The sequence below is a fragment of the Myripristis murdjan genome, chromosome 24 (assembly GCF_902150065.1).
Source record: "Myripristis murdjan chromosome 24, fMyrMur1.1, whole genome shotgun sequence".
NCBI classification, from domain to species: domain Eukaryota; kingdom Metazoa; phylum Chordata; class Actinopteri; order Holocentriformes; family Holocentridae; genus Myripristis; species Myripristis murdjan.
In genome coordinates, this window is record NC_044003.1 from 31,696,104 (window position 1) to 31,718,537 (window position 22,434).

Consider the following 22,434-nt stretch of genomic DNA (forward strand, 5'->3'; position numbering starts at 1 on the left):
CCAAAAAACACAGTCAAAAAACAGAGAAGTGCATGGGAAAACCCAGATCCATGACAGCAATGTTGCTAATATTGCAAATTACTGTTACTATTTGAAATAACTCTCTTCATTCAGTCTCTGTACTTAACCCCATTTCCCAATGTGCTAACAAGAAAATCCCAATGAAAACTGCTTATTACGGCAAAACATATTTTTCATTCAGTTGCCACAGTATTTAGCACACCAGCATGGACAAAAAGAAACAGCTTTCACTAGAGATTCATCCACCAATTCTCGTTTGTATCTTTCTGTCCGCGTCAGAGCCAGTTCAGTCTCCTCTTTCAGGACAGAAGTGCACACTTGTATATGAGATCTTCAGTTTCACACAGCAACCTTCATCTCTCAAACAATAATTTACTGATGTATTTCTAGAAAATCTTTCTTTTGGCCATTTTTAAACCTGTAAAAATTGACCAAATAAAATAAACAGCACGGTTGTTTTCATTTGCATTTAAGATTGAACTGGTTTCTCTAGTATCAAATTAGCATGTTGGCATGATTCCTCACTGAGGTAACACTTGAATGCCTGCTGAAAAATGGAGCTTAGCAATCATATGGGAAGATCAAATTTAAAAAAAAAAAAAAAAGTTTTCAAAATTTATTTAGAAATGTTATTTCAAACAATGTTTAGTAATTCGTAACACTGGTAATCAATTTAGTGCTGCATTAACGAGTAAAATAATTGCTCTCTCTCAAAATCATTAAAAATTCTCTGTGATTCTAACCTTTTAAAGGGTAAGTACATATAAGTAAAAATAAAGCCATTTTTAATAATGTATTTACAAAGTAACTGAGAACTTTGCACTGATACACTGGCATCTATAGAAACACATTATATATAAAAGTAATTTCCAAATAATTTCTTATATAATCAGACAGTACTGAGTATTGAAGAACTTACAATAACATACAAAAAGCACAAAATCAAGCATCTTTTGTGCAATAATCTTTTAATGGCTTAGAAAATGTAAATAAACAAAAAACACATACACATTTAAAATAATCTGAATAATCTGAACAATATGCTCTCCAGAAAAGAAAGGCTTGTTAGCAATGATAAAAGAAATTCATGTTGAATTATGATTTTCTTGTAAGGCATTGCACTGATTTAAAGAGTTCAATAAGTTTTGAAGATGCAACAAAGACAACTTATTAGCTGAAGTGCTGTTGATCTCTAAAAGCCGCGATGACATTGATAAATTAATCATAATATTGTACATGAACATTATGCACAATGCGATATTACCTTTATTTATAAATCACAATATGGTTGAAGTTGGAGTGATCATCTGAGCTCCATTCATGCATGCACAAAGCAACAAGATAGTGTGGCATTCTGGCCTATAGGAAACAATGTGCAAGTACATAGTGCACACACAAATTACATGGAAATGTTTTCCTTTACAAAGCAGTTAAATGCTGTGGCAAAACCAATGACAGCGTAATCCTCAGCCTAGTGTGTTTTTTACATCACTCATAAAGCGGTGTCGATCAAATGTTCTGTCATGTGTTTGGCTAAGACGACAAAGAGAAATCACAGACACGTATTAATCATAAAAAATGCATTCTCTTTCTTATTGGCAACAAAACAACTAATTTTTGCCACAGGATGAACACTTTATGAACTGAAGTTTACCTTAAGAATCTCAGTTTTCAGGATTTCAAGGGCGACATAATGCTTTCTTGATAATACCGTGCTACTGAAAGCTAATCCCTATGGATAGTGCTGAAACAAGTGTTTCAACATCACTTTCATTCATTCTAACAGAATTTAAGAGTGTAAACATTACTTGACTCTTTTGTTATGATGATGCAAATTAATAATTTGCCCTTTCCATGTTCCTATGACACATATCATGAATTCCATCTGTGTTGCAACAATGAAACGTGTTTAAATTTACATATGTAGGATATTGTATATTGGTGTGTCTTCACATTCAAGAGATTATGTTTTTTGGCCGATGCCTAAACAACAATAATGCTAAATACAAGAAATAAACATTTTTTTTTTATATAATGCAGTTTAAGAATAAGACACATATAGTAAATGAAGTACCCTCCACACAAAGTGCCTTATTTTTAAATTAAATCAATCAAACAACAGATATGTATTTTGTTCAGCAATGTACTCAAAACAGCTATAACACAACAAATTCAAGTCCCAAAAAAATACAACCTTTTAGTACAACTTTCAACTTTTTAACGCAAACCTCACTTGCTCATAATTTTGGCAACCCTTGCGTTCATTTAGAAAAGAAAAAACAAAACAGAAAAAAAGGATATCCCACAAAAATGATAATACAATGTCTTGACAAAATAAGTTGTGTATTACTATGTATTATATGACTTCTTTAATATTAGCAGTAATAACTAAACATTCTCAGGGCAGCTGATACAACATTAATAGTTTTAGGATTAACTATTAAGTATATGTACTAAACATATGAAAACCACTTTAAAGACTGCATTGAAAAAAGTCCTCATATCTCTGGTAATGATTGTTTTTGGAATGCAATTTAAGATATTTTGTTCAGAGCCATATTGAACCATATTGAGTCCTCCCTCTCAATATAAAGTGCTTAGTCTGAGGTCGATGCTGCTCCCCACACTTAATCATGATACAATCTCACCATGCACCAAAGTCACATGTTCACTAAACTGGTGCCCTATATGTTGCCATAGTTACTCTGCAGCACTCCAGTATCATAGAGATTGAGCAGAATGTGTAGTATTATGCATACTATGGAGTATGTCAACAGTTCTGTAATGGTTCTCTGTGAATGATGGCCTCCTATAGCCTTAGATAACAATAGCCTGTTCATGTTTGAGCAAATTCAATGCTCACAGATGGGAAAGAACAAAACGTAGTGTTACAGCATTCTGTGAAAATGTTAATATTTTCTGTGAATGTATACCCATCTGTTATGTCACTAAATGAGAGTTGGTCAGTGTGAGGTGCATGGGCTTAACAAGGCTTAGCTGCTGTGACTATAGCTGACTTGGCGAAGCATGATTGCAAAACCTTCACACTATATGTCTGTGCATGCAAACATGCAAACTGATGTTAGGGGCTGTATGAGAGGAAGGGCGTGTCACTTTTAGCGGTGCTCCGAGGAGTGACTGGCTCTGCCTGTGTGTGTGTGCGAGAACATTTTCTCTGTTCATACATAAAGTTTCAGGGCAGTTTCAGTTGGTGCAGTCATACAAGCTGTGTGTGGAATGATTGCTCAAAATCTCCATGAAAATAAAATGGGGGAAGATGAGAGTTGTCATTCAAGGCTTAGGGTCAAATCTATTTCATTTTCTTTAGTAAAGGCAACAAACAAACATGTTAGGACTATTGCGATGAAAATAAACAAAAACTTTTTCATTTTTCAGTTTCATTACTTGCGGTATTCTTCAATGACAGAACTGAAAAAACAAATAAACTCAACCCCAACTGCAAAACCAAAACAAGCCGAAACATTTATCTTTTTTCTTATTTAGTTATTTTCTACCTCTCTTTCCCATCTTGCCTCCATTTACAGGTCTCTTTTTAGGGAGTCTGCAGTAGAGGGTCTTCGGTTTCCAGCTGGGCCAACTGCCTGCGCAAGCTGTTGACTTTGTTTTGCAGCTCTTTGTTGTACTCAATGATGTGAACCATTTCCTCGTAGGCCTCGTCCAAGCACTTGGAGGAGCGGTTCCAGCGAAGGAAAACTCCTGTGATGTAAGGCATAAAGTAAACTGAATTGGAAAAGCTTTCAATGCACTGATCGTATATAGTAAGAACCTTGAAGAGAAACACCTATTACAATAAAGCAGTTCCTCTCATTTCTGTTCTGCACTACACACCGCATCTGAAAAAAGCAGCTGAAAATAAATCAGGCATGGTGGTACAGAAAATCTAGACTATATGGATAGGTACAACACTTATCCCAGGAAATTCAACTGTCAAAGCAGCAATGGCCACTTGAGATAACACCCTGACAAAATGCTGCAACAATGTTAATAAAAGTACACATTTAAAAAGTTGCTAAACACATCCAGTCTATTATCATACCTACATGTGACATGGTAGATGTCCCAGCATCTGCCAAGTCATGAACTAACAGCAAAACACCTTTCCTGCAGTGACTGTTGTGGTATGTGGTAAGGTGTTGGCAGCAGATGTGCATGCTAGACTGCTATGACAAACGCACAAGTGTGACCCAAGACATGATCTCCATGAGTGGAATGCACAACACAACTGTACGTGCCATTTCATATAGCAGCAAGTGGGGTAATGTCACAAACTTACTACACACAAAACAAAACAACAAACAAAACAGCATAACACCCATAGATGATGATGTGTTTTATGTTGCGAATTTAGAAATGGTGGCTGACTGGTTACTCTGATGCTGTTTTTCAAAATGTGACTCAATAAAACATCTTTTTAATTTTAACGTGTTACAGCTCTTCAAACCACTCTACACAACTTGTCATACAAGATAAAGATATTTCAGATTATTAGGCGCAACACTGGGCAACACACTTGGAATATAAACCTTCTAACATCAAGGATCAATGGTATATTAAATGAGCATGCAGTAAATGGAACAAGAAACATGTATGAGGGGAATAAACACTGTAAACTCATGAAAGAAGCTTCTTTTTGCATATTTGAAAAATGCAAATAGGTGTGGTGTTTGAGGGAGGACAGGTAATACTGGCCAGGACTGGGACACCAATGCTGACCAGAGATGATGGAAAGCACACGGTCCCATGACACCAACCCAAGAGCAACAGCCTAGCTAAGAATCTGGGAGAATCCTGTCTCCATACATAGGGAAATCCAGAATGCCTACTAGGATCTGCCTGCTGTGGAAGCTTCCAATTTCAGCAACACAACTGCCACCTAATGTCCACCTACTGTAGAGTCCCTCACTGAACTACTGTGAACTAGTTCACAGTTGATATGACCATGATCACTAAGTGAGAATATATGGGGATCTGGTTGACATTTGGGTTGGGACTGTCCAGACTGGAACATTTCTATGCAGATAGCTGCCTATGCCGACTCTATAGCATGTCCCTGTCTCTATGTGATGTCATGCTAGGCCAAGAGGAACTGGAGGCATCCCATATTCCATTCAAGTTTTGAAGGAGAGACACTGAGGCCAATACTAGGAGGGAGAAACTGCCATCTGATCTCTAGGTGTTGAAATATTGGACTGCAGAAATCTACAGGGAATACTAAAGGGAGGAGGAAGATAAACATTAAAGATAAATCCATGTATTTGTAAGCCTCTTCACAGTGGCCAGTAAGAGAGAAATCCAGCTGGAGAAAAAATAACAACACCCTGCAAAATAGTGAAATGGAGATAAGCAGTATTAGAAGTGTCTGGTGGAGAAGTCTTCTCTGAATTTCCACAAAATTCATAAAAGAAAACAAACAGAGTAATGCTAGAGGGCCATTGCAGTTCCGTGCATCAGTAACAGTCAAACAAAGAGCAAGATCTTGAGAGACATTAAGGTCGTAGAGTATTACCAGCACGGAATTAGTGATTTTTGCAATTAAAATGGTTTACCATATCGGATAACAAAGAGGGGAATGTATTGAAAAGTTGTGTTTGCCAAAATACAGTATCTTACTCATACCACCTGGGGGCCTGTGCATGAACAAAGAAGACTCAGAAAATGATTTTATCCAGATTCTACAAGGCTGGGGTGTTTCCTTGTGGTCAGAGACTACTGCAGACAGGGTTCCGACTGCCAGCGGATGATGCTAAATCACAGTGTGTTAATAACGTTGAAATGCCATGCAACTTTATAGAAGTGGACATAATGGGACAACTGCCATATAGTCATGGCCAAAAATATTGGTACCCCTGCACTTCTTTCAGATAATGAACCACTTCTCCTAGAAAATTAAAAATTCTTTGGTATGCACATTTTTATTTCTTTAGTTTGCATTGGAACAACACAAAAAAGCAGAGAAAAAAAGCCAAATCTGAAATCATTCACACATAACTCCAAAAATCAATTGGACAAAAATTTTGGCACCATTTCAAAACTGTAAGAAATAATTTGATTTCAAGCATGTGATGGTCCTTTGTATTTAAACTCATCTCTGGTAAGTAACTGGCAGTTGCTAGCAATATAGAAATCACACTTGCAACCAGTTTAAATGGAGAAAAGTTGACTAAACCTTTGTGTTGTGTGTCTGTGTGTTGCATACTGGGCATGGAGAAAAGGAGAAAGAGCAAAGAATTGTCTGAGGATTAGAGAACCACAATTGTGTAAAAGCATGGACAATCTCAAGGCTCCAAGTCCATCTCCAGAAATCTTAGAGTCTCTGTGTCCACTGTGTGCAACATAATCAAGATGTTTAGAGCCCCTGGCACTGTAGCTAACCTCACTTGATGTGGACAGAAGAGAAAAACTGATGAAAGACTGCAATGAAGGATTGTTCGAATGGTGGATAAAGAACCTCAATCAACTTCAAAACAAATTCAAGCTGACCTACAGACACAGGGTACAACAGTGTCAGCTTGCACTATCCGTCCTCATCTGAATGAAATGGGACGCTATAGTAATAGAGACATAAAAAACCCAGACTGGAGATTACCAAAACATACCTGAGGAAGCCAAAGTCCTTCTGGGAGACCATCCCGTAGGATGAGACCAAAATAGAGCTCTTGGTAAAGCACATCATTATTGTGTTGACAGAAAAAGAAATGAGGCCTTCAAAGAAAAGAACATGGTCTCCATGGTCAAACATGGTGGAAGGTCAAAGATATTTTGGGGTTGCTTTGCTGCTTCTGACACCAGCTGCCTTGACTGTGTGCATGGCATAATGAAATCTCAAGACTATCAAAGAATTTTAGAACGCAATGGGCCCAGCCTCATAAAGCTGGGTCTCCGTCAGAGGTCATGTGTGTTCCGGCAAGACAATGACCCAAAGCATACTTCAAAAAGCACCCAGAAATGGTTTAAGACAATTGCTGGAGAGTTCTGAAGTGGCCAGCAATGAGTCCAGATCTAAATCCCATAAAACACCCTGTGAAGAGATCTTAAAACAGCAGTTGGGAGAAGGCACCCTTCAAATCTGAGAGACCTTGAGCAGGTGGCAAAAGAAGAGGGGTCCAAAATTCCAGTAAAGAGGTGTGCCAGTCCTTTTTTGGAGTTCTTTGTGGAATGATATCAGATTTGGCATTTTTCTCTGCTTTTTGTGTTGTTCCAATGCAAAACAAAATAAATAAATGTGAATACCAAAGCATTTTTAATTGCAACAATTTTCTAGGAGAAGTGGTGAAATACCTGTAAGAAGAGCAGGGGTGCTGATATTTTTGGCCATGGCTGTATATAAGCCAGTGTTCTCATGGAGGAGACTGGGTTATATTATTCCTGAAGCGTCCTACCATCCACCCACACATGGGCTGTGGCCCTGGAGGTACTGCTCTTGTTGTGTGTGCAGGTATAGCCAATGAGATTCTGACAAACCAGGACACCTGGTTCAAGTCCTGAGTGATGGCCTCAGCTACAGGCCTTCTCATATGAGGTGGAACATCACTACAGGAGAGTCCATAAGTATGCAAAACCTGTTCCACCATCTCAAGTGCCTCTGATCAGCTGTTCCCTGCCCAGGCCCAGAGCTGGGGGCGTGTCGGATATGTGGCACTCTGAGGAGTTCAGGTTGTTCCTGAGATCCAGGTAAGAAAGGTCAACACTATGGACAGTGGCCTTGGGCAAGCTGAGGACTGTGGAAGGGCCAGTTTTACAATGTGCAACTGATGCAAGCAATGGAGAGACAGCCCACCTGAATTTCTCTAATCAGCACAACCAGCACAGTGACCAGCTTTATAACCTCCTAAGCCAGAAAGGAAGGTGGATGCAGTCTGGTGACATGAATCGCTCTGATGCAGTTAAGAGGTAGATACTAATTTTGCGACTTTGTGTAAGAGCATATTCAGAGGTATTCTGGGTTGTGCAAGACAAAAGGACCTGGAACAACAAGGTTTTGTCTCAGGATTGTCAAAGAATAGACTGTTCTCCAGGCATGAGTGAAAGGCTTCGTCAATAACTACCCCTGTGGCTAATGCCTGATACCAGGAAGAATCTACACTGCATTTCACCCCTTCCTTCCCCTCCCCTCTCCACCACTTATTAAATTTGACACACTTTTTGTTTCTTTGCACTAAAAATCATGTCTCCTGCATTTGTCTTTCAGCCAAATATCACAAATATTTGATTTCATATAATAAATATCTATATATTTTTTTTTTCCATTTAAGACAGTGGAATATACTGAGAAATGATTGATAACATACATTCAAAAGAAATTATAGTTTTTTGTTAAGAGTTTGTTTGTTAAGAGACAGAATGTTAACAAATGAAAATGAAAGTGTTAACACTTTTACCAAATAAATTAATGAATAAATAACTGCATAGTTGTTTCAAATTTACTGTTAAAAGTGACAACTCAAAAGACTTGTGGATCTTTGAGTGATGGTCCTGCTCTTGGGTGGCTTCTCTGAGAAAATTTGTGAGAACCAATGCTCTAGGCCCACTATTGTTGGGGTTGGGACCAGCAGCCATGACTGGAATGATGAAAAGCCCATCAGCCCTGGGGTCAAAGAGGTGCTGGTATGCCTGATAGTGGTGGGGAGATATGGTCTTGTACTGAAGTAGAACCATGAATTGAGGTTGATGTTATTGTGCATATGAATAAGGCGTCTTAAGAGGAGGAAGACTTACATCAGACAAAAAATTGAGGCAGTTTAGTTGGAGCTAGCTCACTTTTGGTAGTAGCTTTGTTGTAGTTGAGATGTCTGACCTTTTGAATAACTCTAGTGTTCTAGAGTTATACAGTGTTAATTAGTGTTAAGGTCTCTCACTGTATAACTCTAGAACACTAGAGATAATATGTCTACAGTTTTTCTTCATATATATATGTGTGTGTGTGTGTGTGTGTGTGTGTGTGTGTGTGTGTATATATATATATATATATATATATGTGTGTGTGTGTGTGTGTGTGTGTACAGAAAAATAGCATATTTGATTCCAGCTAAGTAGAAACAACACATTTTCATGTGTTCCAGGATGGCAGAGCTACTACTGACAGCATCAAAGCTTCTGCATGCCTCTAGGCTCTACTATTAGGGCATAGAAAATTACAGATTACATTTCCATGCAGCCTTTAAAAAGCTGCTCTAGTTTTTGTGCATAATATTTAAGGAAATGACACAGCCAACTATGGCATTTCATGGTACTACTCCTCTTCTAAATATGGGACTAATAAAAGAGCAGCATGTCTTAACAATGGAGAAAACTGACTAGTTAATAGTACAACAGTCATGCCCCTAACACTGCACCACAATTTAAGATGTGTTGTTTTTTCAAGAGTTGGTATACAATCACAGACCGCTTAAGGGTCAATTACAAGAGCTAGACATCTGGACTCTTTCATATGCATTTTCAAGTTGGTCCAGAGGTGTATGTTATTGCCGTTAAAGAGTAGTACAGGCAGGGTGTTTTTAACAGCCTCATAGGGTCCAGTGCATATGGAATGAGGGTGTGGCTCTTAAGGGCTCTTGGGCTTTAAGAGGCTCCCTCATACAGGCATGTCTGAGCATAAAATACCCTAATCTGTCCAGACTGCTGTCTTGGTGCACAGTCTTTACATTGAGCTGATGCAAGAAACCGCAGTTGCAGTTAAGGCAACACTTCCCCTTGAACCTCCAAGAAGAAAGCTTCCTAGAACATCTAAGAAATGAAGCCCATCAGCCTTATTTAAACTGTCTCCAAGACAAATGCTTTAGGATGCCCTCTTAGATTTTTTCCCACTATCACAGAATGTGAGCTGAAGGTCCTTTCCTAGGACCTTCCAAACTTAGATTTCTGCAATGTATCCATTTGAAAGCAATGATAAACAATAGTAATTCAGATTTATTTGTTATTCTGGCATTGTGCATTGTGATAAATTAAGCACAATTCATTCTAACCTTTTCATGTTATTTATAAAGCAATTCAAGTATTTTAAGTGGATGCTTGAGGCCAAGGCAATGCATAGGCCAAGTACAGTCTGGTGTATAAAAAAGCAAACAATATAGATGCAAAGCACCACTTTTTATTTGCACCCAGCAAAAAAAAAAAAAAAAAAAAAAAAACAAAACAACAAAAAAAAACTGCTAACCATGATCCCATGAGTGAGTGAATGAATGAGTAAGTAAGTAAGTGAATAAGCTCACACACAGATTTTCTCATACACCAGGGTATTCTAACAGCAGGCTTGGCTGTCACAAGCCTGTATTCAAGGGAATAAGGTGGCAAAATCCTTAAAATGATATAGAAGTCAAAGACTCAAATTTCTGGATTGTATCAGTCTCTCAATTTATTTGAATAATGAACAAGTAGGACTTTCAATACAATATGTTAATGTCTGTCATCTCTCATCTTTCTTGGGTGTAGCCTTAAAATATATTTCTTAATATATGTCATCCAAAAATAAAACAAAATTTTGCCCGAGGAGCAAAAACATTCCTGTTGTGTAAGTCAGCTTACTACAGACAAATGTAAAGGCTAACACTAGCATGCCTTAGGTATGGAAATTGCTAGATTTTTACTGATTCTGCTTATTGGTCTGATTCTTTATTTGGAAAAAAGTAGGCTTACACAGGTTTTCAGGATCAATGCAACTGTTTTATTTTAATCTAAACAGTGTGGAACCAGTTCTAAATTCCCGTTCCAGCAAGTTGGAACAAATGATACCTCTCTGATAAGGGGTTGTGTGGAGATCATCCCCAAGTTACCCAAGTAACCCAATACTGCCCTCTACTGTCAGTTCATTCAACAATATCTGTCATCAGCTAGCGATACCCAACAAATATGACCAAATCTGACCATTGTCAGATTCTGTTCTGACCACAAAACAGAATCTGACCACTGGTTGGACTCATGTCACTTGAGACAGAGGGTAGGTGTGTACGGCACATACATTAGCTCACCAACACCTCTGCTTTCCTGAAGTCATCCGTGAAGTGTCAATTTTTTCCACTAGTCTGTAATTGTAAATAATTATATTTTATAAGCAAATTAACACAATCATTCCAAGGGATGACTTATTAATCCACCAACTTTTAAATAAGCCATATTGAAATAGTCAAAAAACCTCCCTATCCTTGTCCTTCTCAGTCAGCAGCTTCCTTAGCTGTGATCCATGACTACAGCCTGAATGGTGGGGAACTGCTTGAGGAATCTCTCCATCATCAGACAGAGGGCATTTCACTGTGTCTTCACATGTAGAATGAGAGTGTGCCGGGGCAGGTCTGGTCTGAAAAGCAAAGTTAAAACGCACATCTATATGAGCACATCAAACATAAAATAAACATTATATAATCATCATTAGTTTGCTATCATTTATATTGGCCATAATATGTTCATTTATCACCATGTATTAACTGTATATTAGAATTTGATGAAAAAAGTTTGGAATGTATTCTTACTGAGGGGTCGCTGCTTCTCCATGAGGACAATTTCTGTGATGCAGGATCTCTTCATCCGTACAACCCTGATGTGTAGTCTTGCGGCTCAGTTGGCGTCAGTGTTACACTTGTGAATCTTCTGCACGTCGAGATTCAACATATATGCAAAGCATCCAATATTGACAGTCTGCAGCCTCTTTTTCACAGCCACATCCATGTTGCTTGCATTGTTTACAGTGGCCTGCCACAACCCTCTCTCTAGTACTGAACTCATCGAGGATGCTGTGAATTTCCTCGGCCATAGCTGCTTCTGTCTGCACTTCATATACACTTGTGTTTTAGGACCTTTCTATGATCCTTCCCTGTCTGACATAATGCAGTGTCACTGTTAGGTATTGTTGCTGAGTTAGACTTGTCCATCCATCTGCTGTGATGGCTGCCTTTGAAACATACTTGGCAGGCATCAAGCAGTTGGTTAGACTCTCTCCTCGACAGGGGTTTATACCTCTCTGGTTCTTCTGCTGTTGAGAAAGGGTGCAAACCTTTCACTACAAATTTTGTGACTGCACGGTGACACTTGTTCACCCGTTCCTAGCTCATTTTTCCTCTCTGCAGCAAGTGTGGCTGGCTCAGAGCTAAAGGGTGAGTCAGGCAAGCTGTAGCCTGAGAGCTAGCTGTGGTCTGTCATCTTTTAAAATGTATGAAATGTGAGAATATATGTACAGTATTCCTTTCCAGTTAGGTTTAGTCAAAAAATATGCTAAGCTTGCTTGTGTGATATTAATGTTATGTTAACATTGGATATTTACCCTTGGCAACAGATGTGCTGCTTGGTTGTCAAATACATGGCATTCCTGGATTTTAAGCCAGTGTTGTGAAGAAAGATGTTTCAGAATATTTCTGGTCTCTTTACCCTTACTTCAAATGATCATTTTACAAACATTACAAGTAGAGCTGTTGACATCTTTCTTTGTGAAATAAAGCCATGCTTTGGACCGTTTCTTCCTCTCAGCCATGATTCGTTCTTGTTGCAAGTTTCCAGCAGCGTAGCTGCATGAGCGTGATGTCACTGTTTTGCAACGCACAACTATCAGAAAAACACGCCAGCAACGGTAAAAGGAACTGATAAGTTTGGAGGCATACAATTCTGATGGATCAGAAAATTTGCAACTGGTTCCAGTTGAGAATCGGTTCTGAATTGTCTCCATTCTCATCCACAGCATGCATAGCACTACTAACAGCCGTATGGACGGTGCAGTTCTACAGTTAGCTGACTATCACAACCAGTATAAACTGTATCTCAACTGTCATGTTATGTTGATTTTCATCGTGTCTTTTTTTTGTTGTTGTTGATCATGAGCTCAAAGCGCATGAACAGTTTCAACACATTCAAAAAAGACAAAGAACTGCAGACAAGTGTGAAATAAATATTGGTAGAGAATATTTCACCATCACAGATCACACAAGATGCGGCTGACATTTTCTTTTTAAAGATTTTTTTTTTTTTTTTTTTTTGGCATTTCTGTTTTATTTGGCAGTCACAGTGGAAAGAAACATGAAAGGCAGGGGATAGAGAGGGGATGACATGCAGCAAATGGCCTGAGGTTGGAATCGAACCCAGGACTCTGTGACCAGGACTCAGCCTTAACACATGGTATGTGCTCTTATCCAGTGAGCTACCTGGGCACCCCCACAACTGACAGTTTTCAAAGTGACAATCTGATCGAGCCTTCAACTCCAGCTGGGCACAGACTTGAAAAACGGAGCTGTGCCAGTGCTTTTCCAGTGGAACAACTACACCCTTCCAGTTCCCAGGCTTGGACTTTAAAATGTCTGAATGCAGACACGGCATCCCAAAACAAACCTCCTCTGTCTTAAGCACTGGTCCAGCCAAACACCCCCAACATCCACCAAACCATCACTTTTCCAGCAGAAAAAAAATATCCTACCTGATTCTGCTCAGTGCAGCTGAACTGTCAGCTGATGGGCCAAATGCAAACTAAAGTGCAGGTCGTCTATAAAGTCATGTAATGAATAAAACCACTGTCTACCCAAGACTTGTTTTTCCTACTGTGCATTACAATGAGACTGAAGTGAGCAATGATGTCTCCTTTTGTTAAATGTCTGTTGCCTGTTAAACGGCATTTTGTTTTTATTTTTATTTTTTTGCATGGAAGATGGCTACGAAAGCACTGCATGCACAGAGCCTGTTGAAAACTACTATCACTGACATGCCATAGGTGCAATCTGAGCAATGCTTAAAATATACTGGTGTTCAAAACTAGATGGTGCTTAAAAAATGAAATAAAATAAAAAGCTATTATTGTTTACTATGCCTAAAGCTCATTTGCATGAAGGATGGTGTTTATTACAATTACTGCACCATATTCTTGGGGGAGGGATGATATTTTATTAGCCTTATTACCTGAAGCATTGAGTTATTTCTTGTGGCTGATATGTACTGACACTGTCACAATTAAATTTCCCCTGAAGATAAAGAGTAAGTTAAGTACTATATGTATGCATGTAACATATGTGTCTTTATTTCTATTTGCCTGAACTGTATCAACCAAAAATATTTTATTTTTATTTTATTTTTATCTAAATGTTGGTAAGCTAGGAAAGAAACAGATGAAAGACACAATCAAAAATGATGAGAGGTGAGACACAGGTCATATCTGAGACACATGTTCTCCCAACGATTACTGGAACATGAAAGAGGAACAAGGAAATATTACACAAAATCCCCGCAGTCCTGATTATGTACATGTTGCAAAGATACGGTCATGACTTTATGGCTGATGTTTTTACCATCAGGTTCACTACTTAGAAACGAACAGATATAAGCACTCCTTTGTACCCTCCGCGGTTTCTCTTTTAAATGCCAGGAGGAAAAGGTAGATGGGTGGAATAGTCTCCCAAATTTGTAACGACCATTTATTTATTCTTTTTTTTTTCTATGTCATGCGTGTTTGTATTTTTTGTTGTGTGTGCTCCCTTTGCTGCGGAACTAATTGCCCCATTGGGGACAAATAAAATATATATTGAATACTGAATTGTATCAACAACTCGAACAACTAGATCAAGAAAAACGCTGATTACAGTAACAGTACCCACTCTTTCACATGTACTTATAAAGAAAAACTGCAGAACTCAAGAGAAAAAAAGTTTTTCTCTCATTTTTTAATTGCTCAGATTATGATGTAAAAATATCTCCAAAACTGAAATTTTTAATATTTTGCTTGCAGCAGAAATTGTGTGATTACACTTGGCTTATTTTATGTCAAAGCTATAAATATTTTTTAACAGCGAAAATCCAAACCCAATTGCTCTAGCCTTTGACTTGTACCTTTAAGGGCAACATGGCCTCTGGCTTTGTTCATCTTTCTATGATATCCGTGGTACTGAATGATAGTATTATCCATTCTTTGTCCAAAACCTGGTTGAGCTAGATATGATTTATTGTATTTGGACAGGGATTCCTAAACTGACTATGATGTAAACCAAATATAGTCGCCATGAGAAAGCCCTACTTATCACAGTGTGTTACAAACTGAAGTTAAGTAACATTCTGACAACTTCTTCCCATGAGAACAAACCAATAGATGTCTTTTTTGTTTCTGATTCTTACCTTCCCATAGCAGGAGGCTCTGAGGGGCTACGGAGGGCCAGATAACAAGACTGTTGGCCTCATAGAGTGGGTTGGACAGACGCTCTAGTTCCTGGGGGCGATTCACCCACGACCAAAGCGACACTGTCTTCTCAGGCAGAGACAGTTTTGCCCTACAACAGAAGAATGACGTTATTAGTTAACGAGAACAAAAAGTTAATGGTTACCTAAAATCTGACACATCACAATTGGACATCACTCCAGTGACAAAACTTCTCAAACCACTGTGTTAGCATGCAGTGCAAAAATATGAATCATTTTTCCAGTTAAGACTGATGGGGAACATGGGGAGTGAAACTAGGAGTGGACCTTATACTTCAAAAAGCAGTCATGATTCATTTCTAGGAAGTCCTCCATGGTGCAACTAAACTCACTGGGGTCGTGACCTTAGCTATGAGATTACAGAGAGTGGTAGACCTAACTTAAATAAAAAAAAAAAAATAGATAAAATGTTTAAATAAAATAGATCACATATACAATACAATACAAATAGGTAGCATGTAAACCAGTAAAATAGAAACTTATCAACTTATACAGGCTCAGTATAGGTCTACTATAATATATTACAATAGTGTAGATATAATGAGCATATGATTGACAGCAACCAGAACAGGCTCAGACTGACCTCTCAGCTGCACTGTTGCCCATGAAGGTGCCAAACTGGGAAGCATAGGCATGTTCAAAGAGTTGCACAAGGAAGTTCTCATTGAATTCAAAGGAGCACGGAAACTGACGTAGGATCTGCCACACACAGTCCAAGAAGAGCAGGAAGACCGGAGCCTCTTGGCGAGGTTTGCTGTTGGAGTAGGCCGACTGAGCGCAGCGCTGCTGGAACGGGTGGCCTGCCTGGAAACGAGGCCAAAGAGATGGCAGGGATCAAGAGAATGCCAGAAGCCACGTCTGTCCAAAAACACTAATGAAACCAGGTGGTTTCTTATGTCATAATGATTTTACCATGGTCACTGGACTTGGTCCTACATCACTACACCTACACATAGAAGCTTGTTGAACATGAGACCAGGTGAAATGAGAAATTTACTGTGTCTCCTATAAAACAGGCTATGCCCACATAATTAATCTCATGCACACCTATTATGTTTTTGTGTTACTGGAGTCATGTGTCATGACTTATGAGTCTTGCGGCAGTCATCTCCCTTGTGGGACCTTGTCATAAATATGAAAATGCATTTATATAACGTATATGAAATATATATTAAAAAAAGACAGTTCTCAGCTAATAGCAGATGTTCCTTCAGAGGCACTAAATAGGTGAGCAATCAATAATACTAAAAGATTAAAGAAAAAAAGTAAAATCTTTTGCTGTTTTTCAATAGTTGTGCTGCATGGCTCTGAGCATGGAGACGTGGGCCCAGCATGCTGTGGTGCGCTTATGAACCATGCCACACACACTATTCTCAGCATGGTTAGCTAACTATATTCTGGGCAGTGGTATAGTTCTGGGGGGATGCATTAATGATCTTTAATTTACATACGTCCACAGTGGAATCAAACACACCACCTCAGTAATGTTTTTGCTGGTCTTTTGCTCAGAGAGAGCTGCAGGTCAGTTTTCTATGAAAACCTACACTCAATTTTACAACATAGTTCATCAGCCAACAGAATAAAACACAACCAGCGCAACAACTGACGCATTACATGCACAAGATTCCATCTCTGACCAGCTGTGCCACTTTTGTCATCAGTGTAGTTTTTCTTTGGCACTTCCTAGTCCTGATTTGTGCAGCACGACAGATGGAAAAAGAAGATGTAATCATTCAGAAGCCTGGCTTTTGAGGCTTTTGAGTGAAGCTGCACTTCAAAGTTCAGAGGAGCTCACCTGGAGCCATTCTCGTTCAATCAGACCCTGAAAGCCCCTGATGGTCCTGCAGGCTGGATCCAGGATGATCTGAGCCAGAGAGGTCACCTGCAGGGTGGAGTCTGCCCCCTCTGTGCCATGAACAAGCACTGATGCTCCCTCCCTGAGACAAGAGTACATGCTTACAACGTGTCAAAGTGCCACCTACTGTTCAGTTTCTTTTCAAGAAAAGATAGTTCAACAGGGAACTTCTATCAGACACACTGTGCTTGCAATTGTACAATAATGCAGACTACTGTGTGATGCGCCTTTTGCCTATAGACCCATAGCCTCTGCAATATTTACTGTTGCTTTAGCTATGTGAATGTGTCTTCAAGAAGGCCAGAGAGGTTTGTCACAGGTACAGTGTAGATATCAATTTTCAATAAAAAAAAAAAAACAAAAAACAACAACATTGAATTCTAGGATCCTAGAATACATAATAAGAGCTGTTAAAATCACTTATTTTCCAATTATTATTTTCTCCCCCTTTTAGGTCTCTCTGTGTCTTACACACAAAAACAACAGTTGCATTCAGTATCATCGTTGCACTCATGAGAGAGCCTGTATACACAGCTTCTGAGGCATTAACACAGCATGCTCTGTATCAAAATCTGATGGACTAGTAACAGACAGATTACAGGTGATGGACAAGTTTATTTTAATGTTAAAATGGATTCAACTAAGTTGCTCAGACCTGTCGATACACTGTGCAGCCAGGCAGGCAGTGGTGAGGATCTCCTTGACGTGGGTCTGCCAGTTGGAAGCCTCTAGCTTGCTCAGCCAGCGGTCCATGTTGTGGGACTGGTCGTTGCATGCCTCCACCAGCTTAATCAGGCTGTCCTGGAGGACATTAGACCTGAAAGTGACAGAAGAGTTGATGCAACACAAGAGGCAAATAATGGTAAACAATAGTTATGGGAAAAGATGCATGTTAATTTGTTTTTCACTTGTATGAAGAAATTGTATGCATCACTCTTGTAATAAGTCACTGCATTCGAGGCACAGAGGGTCCACTTTGACCAAAGTACCCAGTTGCTTATAGTAATGATAAGACATATGAACGAAAGTAGTTCAGACAGAGCGCAAACCCCAAACAAGGTTCAAACTAGGGCTGGGCGATTATGGCAGAAATCAAAATCACGATTAATTGAACATTTTACCTCGATTACGATTAATGTACGATTATTACCGATTATTATAGCTTGAATCTTTTGCAAACAAAACGGCAAAGTCAAACTACAAAAAGCTGCATCTCTTCTAAACAAATATTATTTCAAGTAATATTATTGCTATATTATTATTAGTAGTATATATATGCACTAATAATAATATAGCGTGCCTGCATCAGGGCTCTCAAGTTTTGAACTGAGTTCAGAGTGAGATTTTGGTGGTGGCGTCGGGGGGGCCAAATCGAGTTGGTGGGTGATTGAAATAAATAATATACTGTATATGGAGAGAAGTGTGCAGCATTCTTACATTTGACAAAAACAAATATGAATGAAACATCTGTGCAGAGATCAGTTATTAATTAACAGAGCAGTCACAGTTAATAGTGCTTGTCCACCTTTCGATGGCCTTGTGGATCCTTCTCCACTGGGGGTAGTTAGCCTCAGACTCAAATCCTCCACCACGTGCTTTAGCCTGCTGAGCCACATTGATGGTGCGCGTGTCAATGATGTAGCCGCGTTTGCCTGGCCTTAGAGTGGCGTTGATAAGTTTTTCATCCTCTTTGCATCGCCGTCCATTAGTCCCGGTCAGAGGCTGCCCTGCTCGCATCATCACCTGAGGACAGATGTGATTTGAGGGCTTTTCAAGATGTGGCATTTTATTATCATGCAATATTTCTGACACATGCACATTCAGTACAACATCCAGTCCAAGACTAACCCATACCTGCTAAAAGCATTGCTTCATATTGCAGTTCGTCACACAAGACTTTGAACACAAGCCTGTGTTTAAATCCACAAGCAGTAACAGAAACAATCACAAACATACAGTATGAACTTCCCCTAATGCACTCACCATGCCATTCTTCTTGTGGTAGTAGCTAAGCACTGGGAAGCGGCCGCCGTGACGGAACGTAGCTACTTTCCTGAGCGTGTCATCATCAATGCCTTTGGGCACTGCCACCAGAGGGGCGTATGATGGGCACACACTGAAGTCCTTGTTGACTTCACTCAGTCTCCATTCATCTGTCTGAGAGAGGAGATGGGTTGGGGCTAAAACACAGGTGTCAAACCATATGTCACAGAGGAGTGTGCAGGTTTTCATTCCAGCTAAAGCTAATGATTAGTTCCTCAGCACTGGTCTTGCAGGTGTGCTGATCAGTAAAATTAGCTGGTGCTGTTTTTGGCTGGAAAGGGGACATAATTCGACCTCTTAAATTTTGAGAGAGTAAACTCTACAATATCAAAGCCTACAAATGACTAATAAAGAGTTAATATCATTGATCATGTCCATACCATAGACTCCAGGTCTTTAAAGGCATCCTCAGGGAGGAAAGAGTTCCAGCCATCATCTATGACCTCAAACATGGGCCGGTAGAAGAAAGGGTACATCAGGGAGATTGAATCAAGAGTGGACAGAGCCTAGAGAGACATAAGCAAATACCTATTAGTTATACGCTTTTAAGTCAAATGTAGAATTTAAACTGGCATTCAATATAGGCAATTTTCAAATACTAATAGTAAACATTTTGCATTTGAACAATAGTTGAAAAAAAGACAGAATACATGCGTATAGTATGGTGCATTGGACTCCTTCTTACCTCAATAGAGCTGGCGATGTTGAGACACTCTTCCATCCCAGGGATGTCCAGCTGTATCACCCTCAGATCTTTGCATTTCACTATAATGCTTCCCAGACACCCCACAAATCTGAAAGACATGTTGGGATCTGATCCAAAAGGGAACTTTTCAAATACATCTGTCAATGAGTGAAGACGATGCTGCTTTGATCTGCAACTCTACGCTTCCATCCATCTGCTTCTTCCCTTTGTTTCTCTAAGTGATTTTTACACACCCAACTGACCAGCTATTCTATTAAGAATTTTAATTAATTCTATTAAGAACTACTCTACATTACTATACAAAGTTAAAGAGTTTCAAATGGAGGTCACACAATGTGGACACACATGTACTATGGCTCTTCTTATTGATGTATCAAGAGACAAGACACCCATTTTGTTGTAGACATGCCATGAAAAGCAATCAAGGAAAAAAGCTATACAACTCCAAAAGCAGCCATCAGAACATTACCTCTTCTCTATGGAGTCAATGTTGGAGTGAAGGAGCCACAGCTCTTCTGTGTTGTCCTGTCTGGAGGAGAGAATGAGGTGATGACCAGTCAGGCACAGGGTCCCCTCCACAGTGGGCATGAAGGGCCGATGGAGGACAACACCATCCACCCTCGGTGTCTTTATCAGCTCTGCAAACTCCATGACCTGACTTGAGGTAGCCTAAGAGGTGCAGATGGCCCAGATACAGGTAAGAATTAGTGATTGCTAGCAAGGATGGTATGCAAATCCTAAAACCTGACACATGCATAACACATTCACCCACTCCCAACACAAAATAGAACTGAAGTCATCTATACCTGTGGTTCTCAAATGGGGTTACACGTACCCCTAGAGGTACATTGGAGTACTGCAGGGGGTACATGAGATGCTTTTTAATATTAATCTAAAGAATATGATTCATGCATAATTCCTACAATAAATTGCCTATGATATAATAAGTTTATAATAAAATATAAAGTCATCAAGCAAGGATGTTTGTTCACTATGATTGAGAAGCCAGACAAAAATCAAGAAATGGAAATGGATTGGGGGTTGACATGTGGCAGTGATACAGCTGAAAACAAGGGGAGAAAAGTGAAAAAGAAGCAAAAACAAAAACAACAAAATATCATCAGTATCAGGTTGTTGTTTCAGACTCTGATGGAGCTGGGTTGCACCTCTTTATATTGGCTTTATATTGTGAGAGGCAAAGGAGGGGAAGGGTGACTTGGTGATCCTATGGCTGGACCTCGAAAACACCTACAGGTTCCATACCACACAAGTTGGTGGAAAAGGCCCCTCAAAGACACCATGTGCCCAGCAAAATCATCAACCTCATCCTGGATTATTATGACAACTACCAGATGAGATTCACCTCCAGGTTCACATCAGACTGGCACAGGCTTGAGAAGGGAATTATAACTGTCCTCACCATCTCAGTTATAATAATACCAAAACTGCAGTGTTTACAAAACTGCAATATATATTGAATCGGCACCCAAGTCCCTGCTGATTCCCAACCCTACTGAACTGCAGCATGGCAGCATAAATTCAGCAAGGGTTGAGAACAGTATACATTACAACCACTCACTCTTGCTATCATAGCTTTGCCTCATATGATAAATAACTCCTGCTTTAGTCACAAGACTGCTAGATTTCCATATTTTAGACCCTTACCGACATCCTGAGCCAGAGGCACTAACCATTCCCTTTGTCTGCTTCAGAAGTTGTCCCTGACCACAAAACCCCGGGCAGACCCTGGCCTTCCCACATCACTGTTTAATCTTTGATACTGGCTAAGTTCATCTAAACTTCCTCATCTCATATTGCTCATCTACTGTGTGAATCCCATGGGGCAGAAAGCCCAGTTTGTATTGGACTGCTTCTGCTGGCCATCATCACACATGCCAGTCCTCAGCTCACCTGTTCCAACATGTGTCTACACGGCAATGCATCTTTCTCTCAGCTATGAAGTTAGTTATCAGAATTAATCCATTACTACTGCCAGGAATGTAAACACATGGACATGCTGCAGAGTGTATCAGCCCTGTGTTACACTAACTTTACATTCTGACAGGCTCATGACAGGATTCAGAGTACTGGCGTTTCTCAGCTCAGAGGACAAGTGGGCTCTCTCTCTCTGGTTGATTTTTATTAAAGTGAAGTCAGCACACTGAGGGCTCCACTCACTGTGTCCAAATCCATATTTCAAATGATATTCAATAGCTAACTGTTACTGATAGCTCAGTTTATCTGACTGAAGACCTGGTCGGAGGAAATACTGTGCATTACCAGGCTTGTAAGCACTATGCGGGTAAAAGCAAATCAACATTAGTGTAAGCTACATGCCGAAATTATCAGCCAGCTAGCCACAGCTGACTTAGCTCGATTCAGGAAATGAAGTGGCTAACGCTAGCTAGCCGCTGCTGACAGAAACAAGAACGGCTGGCTGCAGGAAGTCTCAAAGTCATTCAAAATTATTTGGAAAAAAAATGTTGTCACGCATACTATTAAGGTAATTTAACAGACACAAACCGATACGTTTTTAAATGGTCAGTGGTACACATCGATGCTACACTTACCTGATCAGTTCTCCTTTTATTTGGGTGTTGGGCGAGACTCTGGTACGTTTACAAAAACAAGCCGG

At 39.6% G+C, this 22,434-nt stretch overlaps 1 protein-coding gene across 1 annotated transcript; it reads right to left on the minus strand.

Annotated features, from left to right (window-relative positions):
* Positions 1-982: 982 nt before the first annotated feature.
* On the minus strand, positions 983-22,434 carry mtmr9 (myotubularin related protein 9). Its single transcript, XM_030047547.1, has 11 exons — positions 22,370-22,434; positions 20,269-20,468; positions 19,779-19,887; positions 19,474-19,599; positions 19,034-19,207; positions 18,576-18,793; positions 17,706-17,867; positions 16,991-17,132; positions 15,779-15,999; positions 15,115-15,266; positions 983-3,738 (listed from the first exon to the last, which is right to left on the minus strand). The coding sequence occupies exons 2-11, from the start codon at positions 20,448-20,450 to the stop codon at positions 3,575-3,577; spliced, it is 1,650 nt and encodes a 549-aa protein (XP_029903407.1). The 5' UTR covers positions 20,451-20,468; positions 22,370-22,434; the 3' UTR covers positions 983-3,574.

Coding starts and splice junctions, on each gene's coding strand:
- mtmr9 (XM_030047547.1), bottom strand. CDS start 20,450: ATGGAGTTTGCAGAGCTGATAAAGACACCGAGGGTGGATGGTGTTGTC. Junction 17,868..18,575: donor ATCCACAAGGCCATCGAAAG/GTGGACAAGCAC, acceptor TGTCACTTTCAG/GTCTAATGTCCTCCAGGACA. Junction 16,000..16,990: donor TTGAACGAGAATGGCTCCAG/GTGAGCTCCTCT, acceptor CCTCGTTTCCAG/GCAGGCCACCCGTTCCAGCA.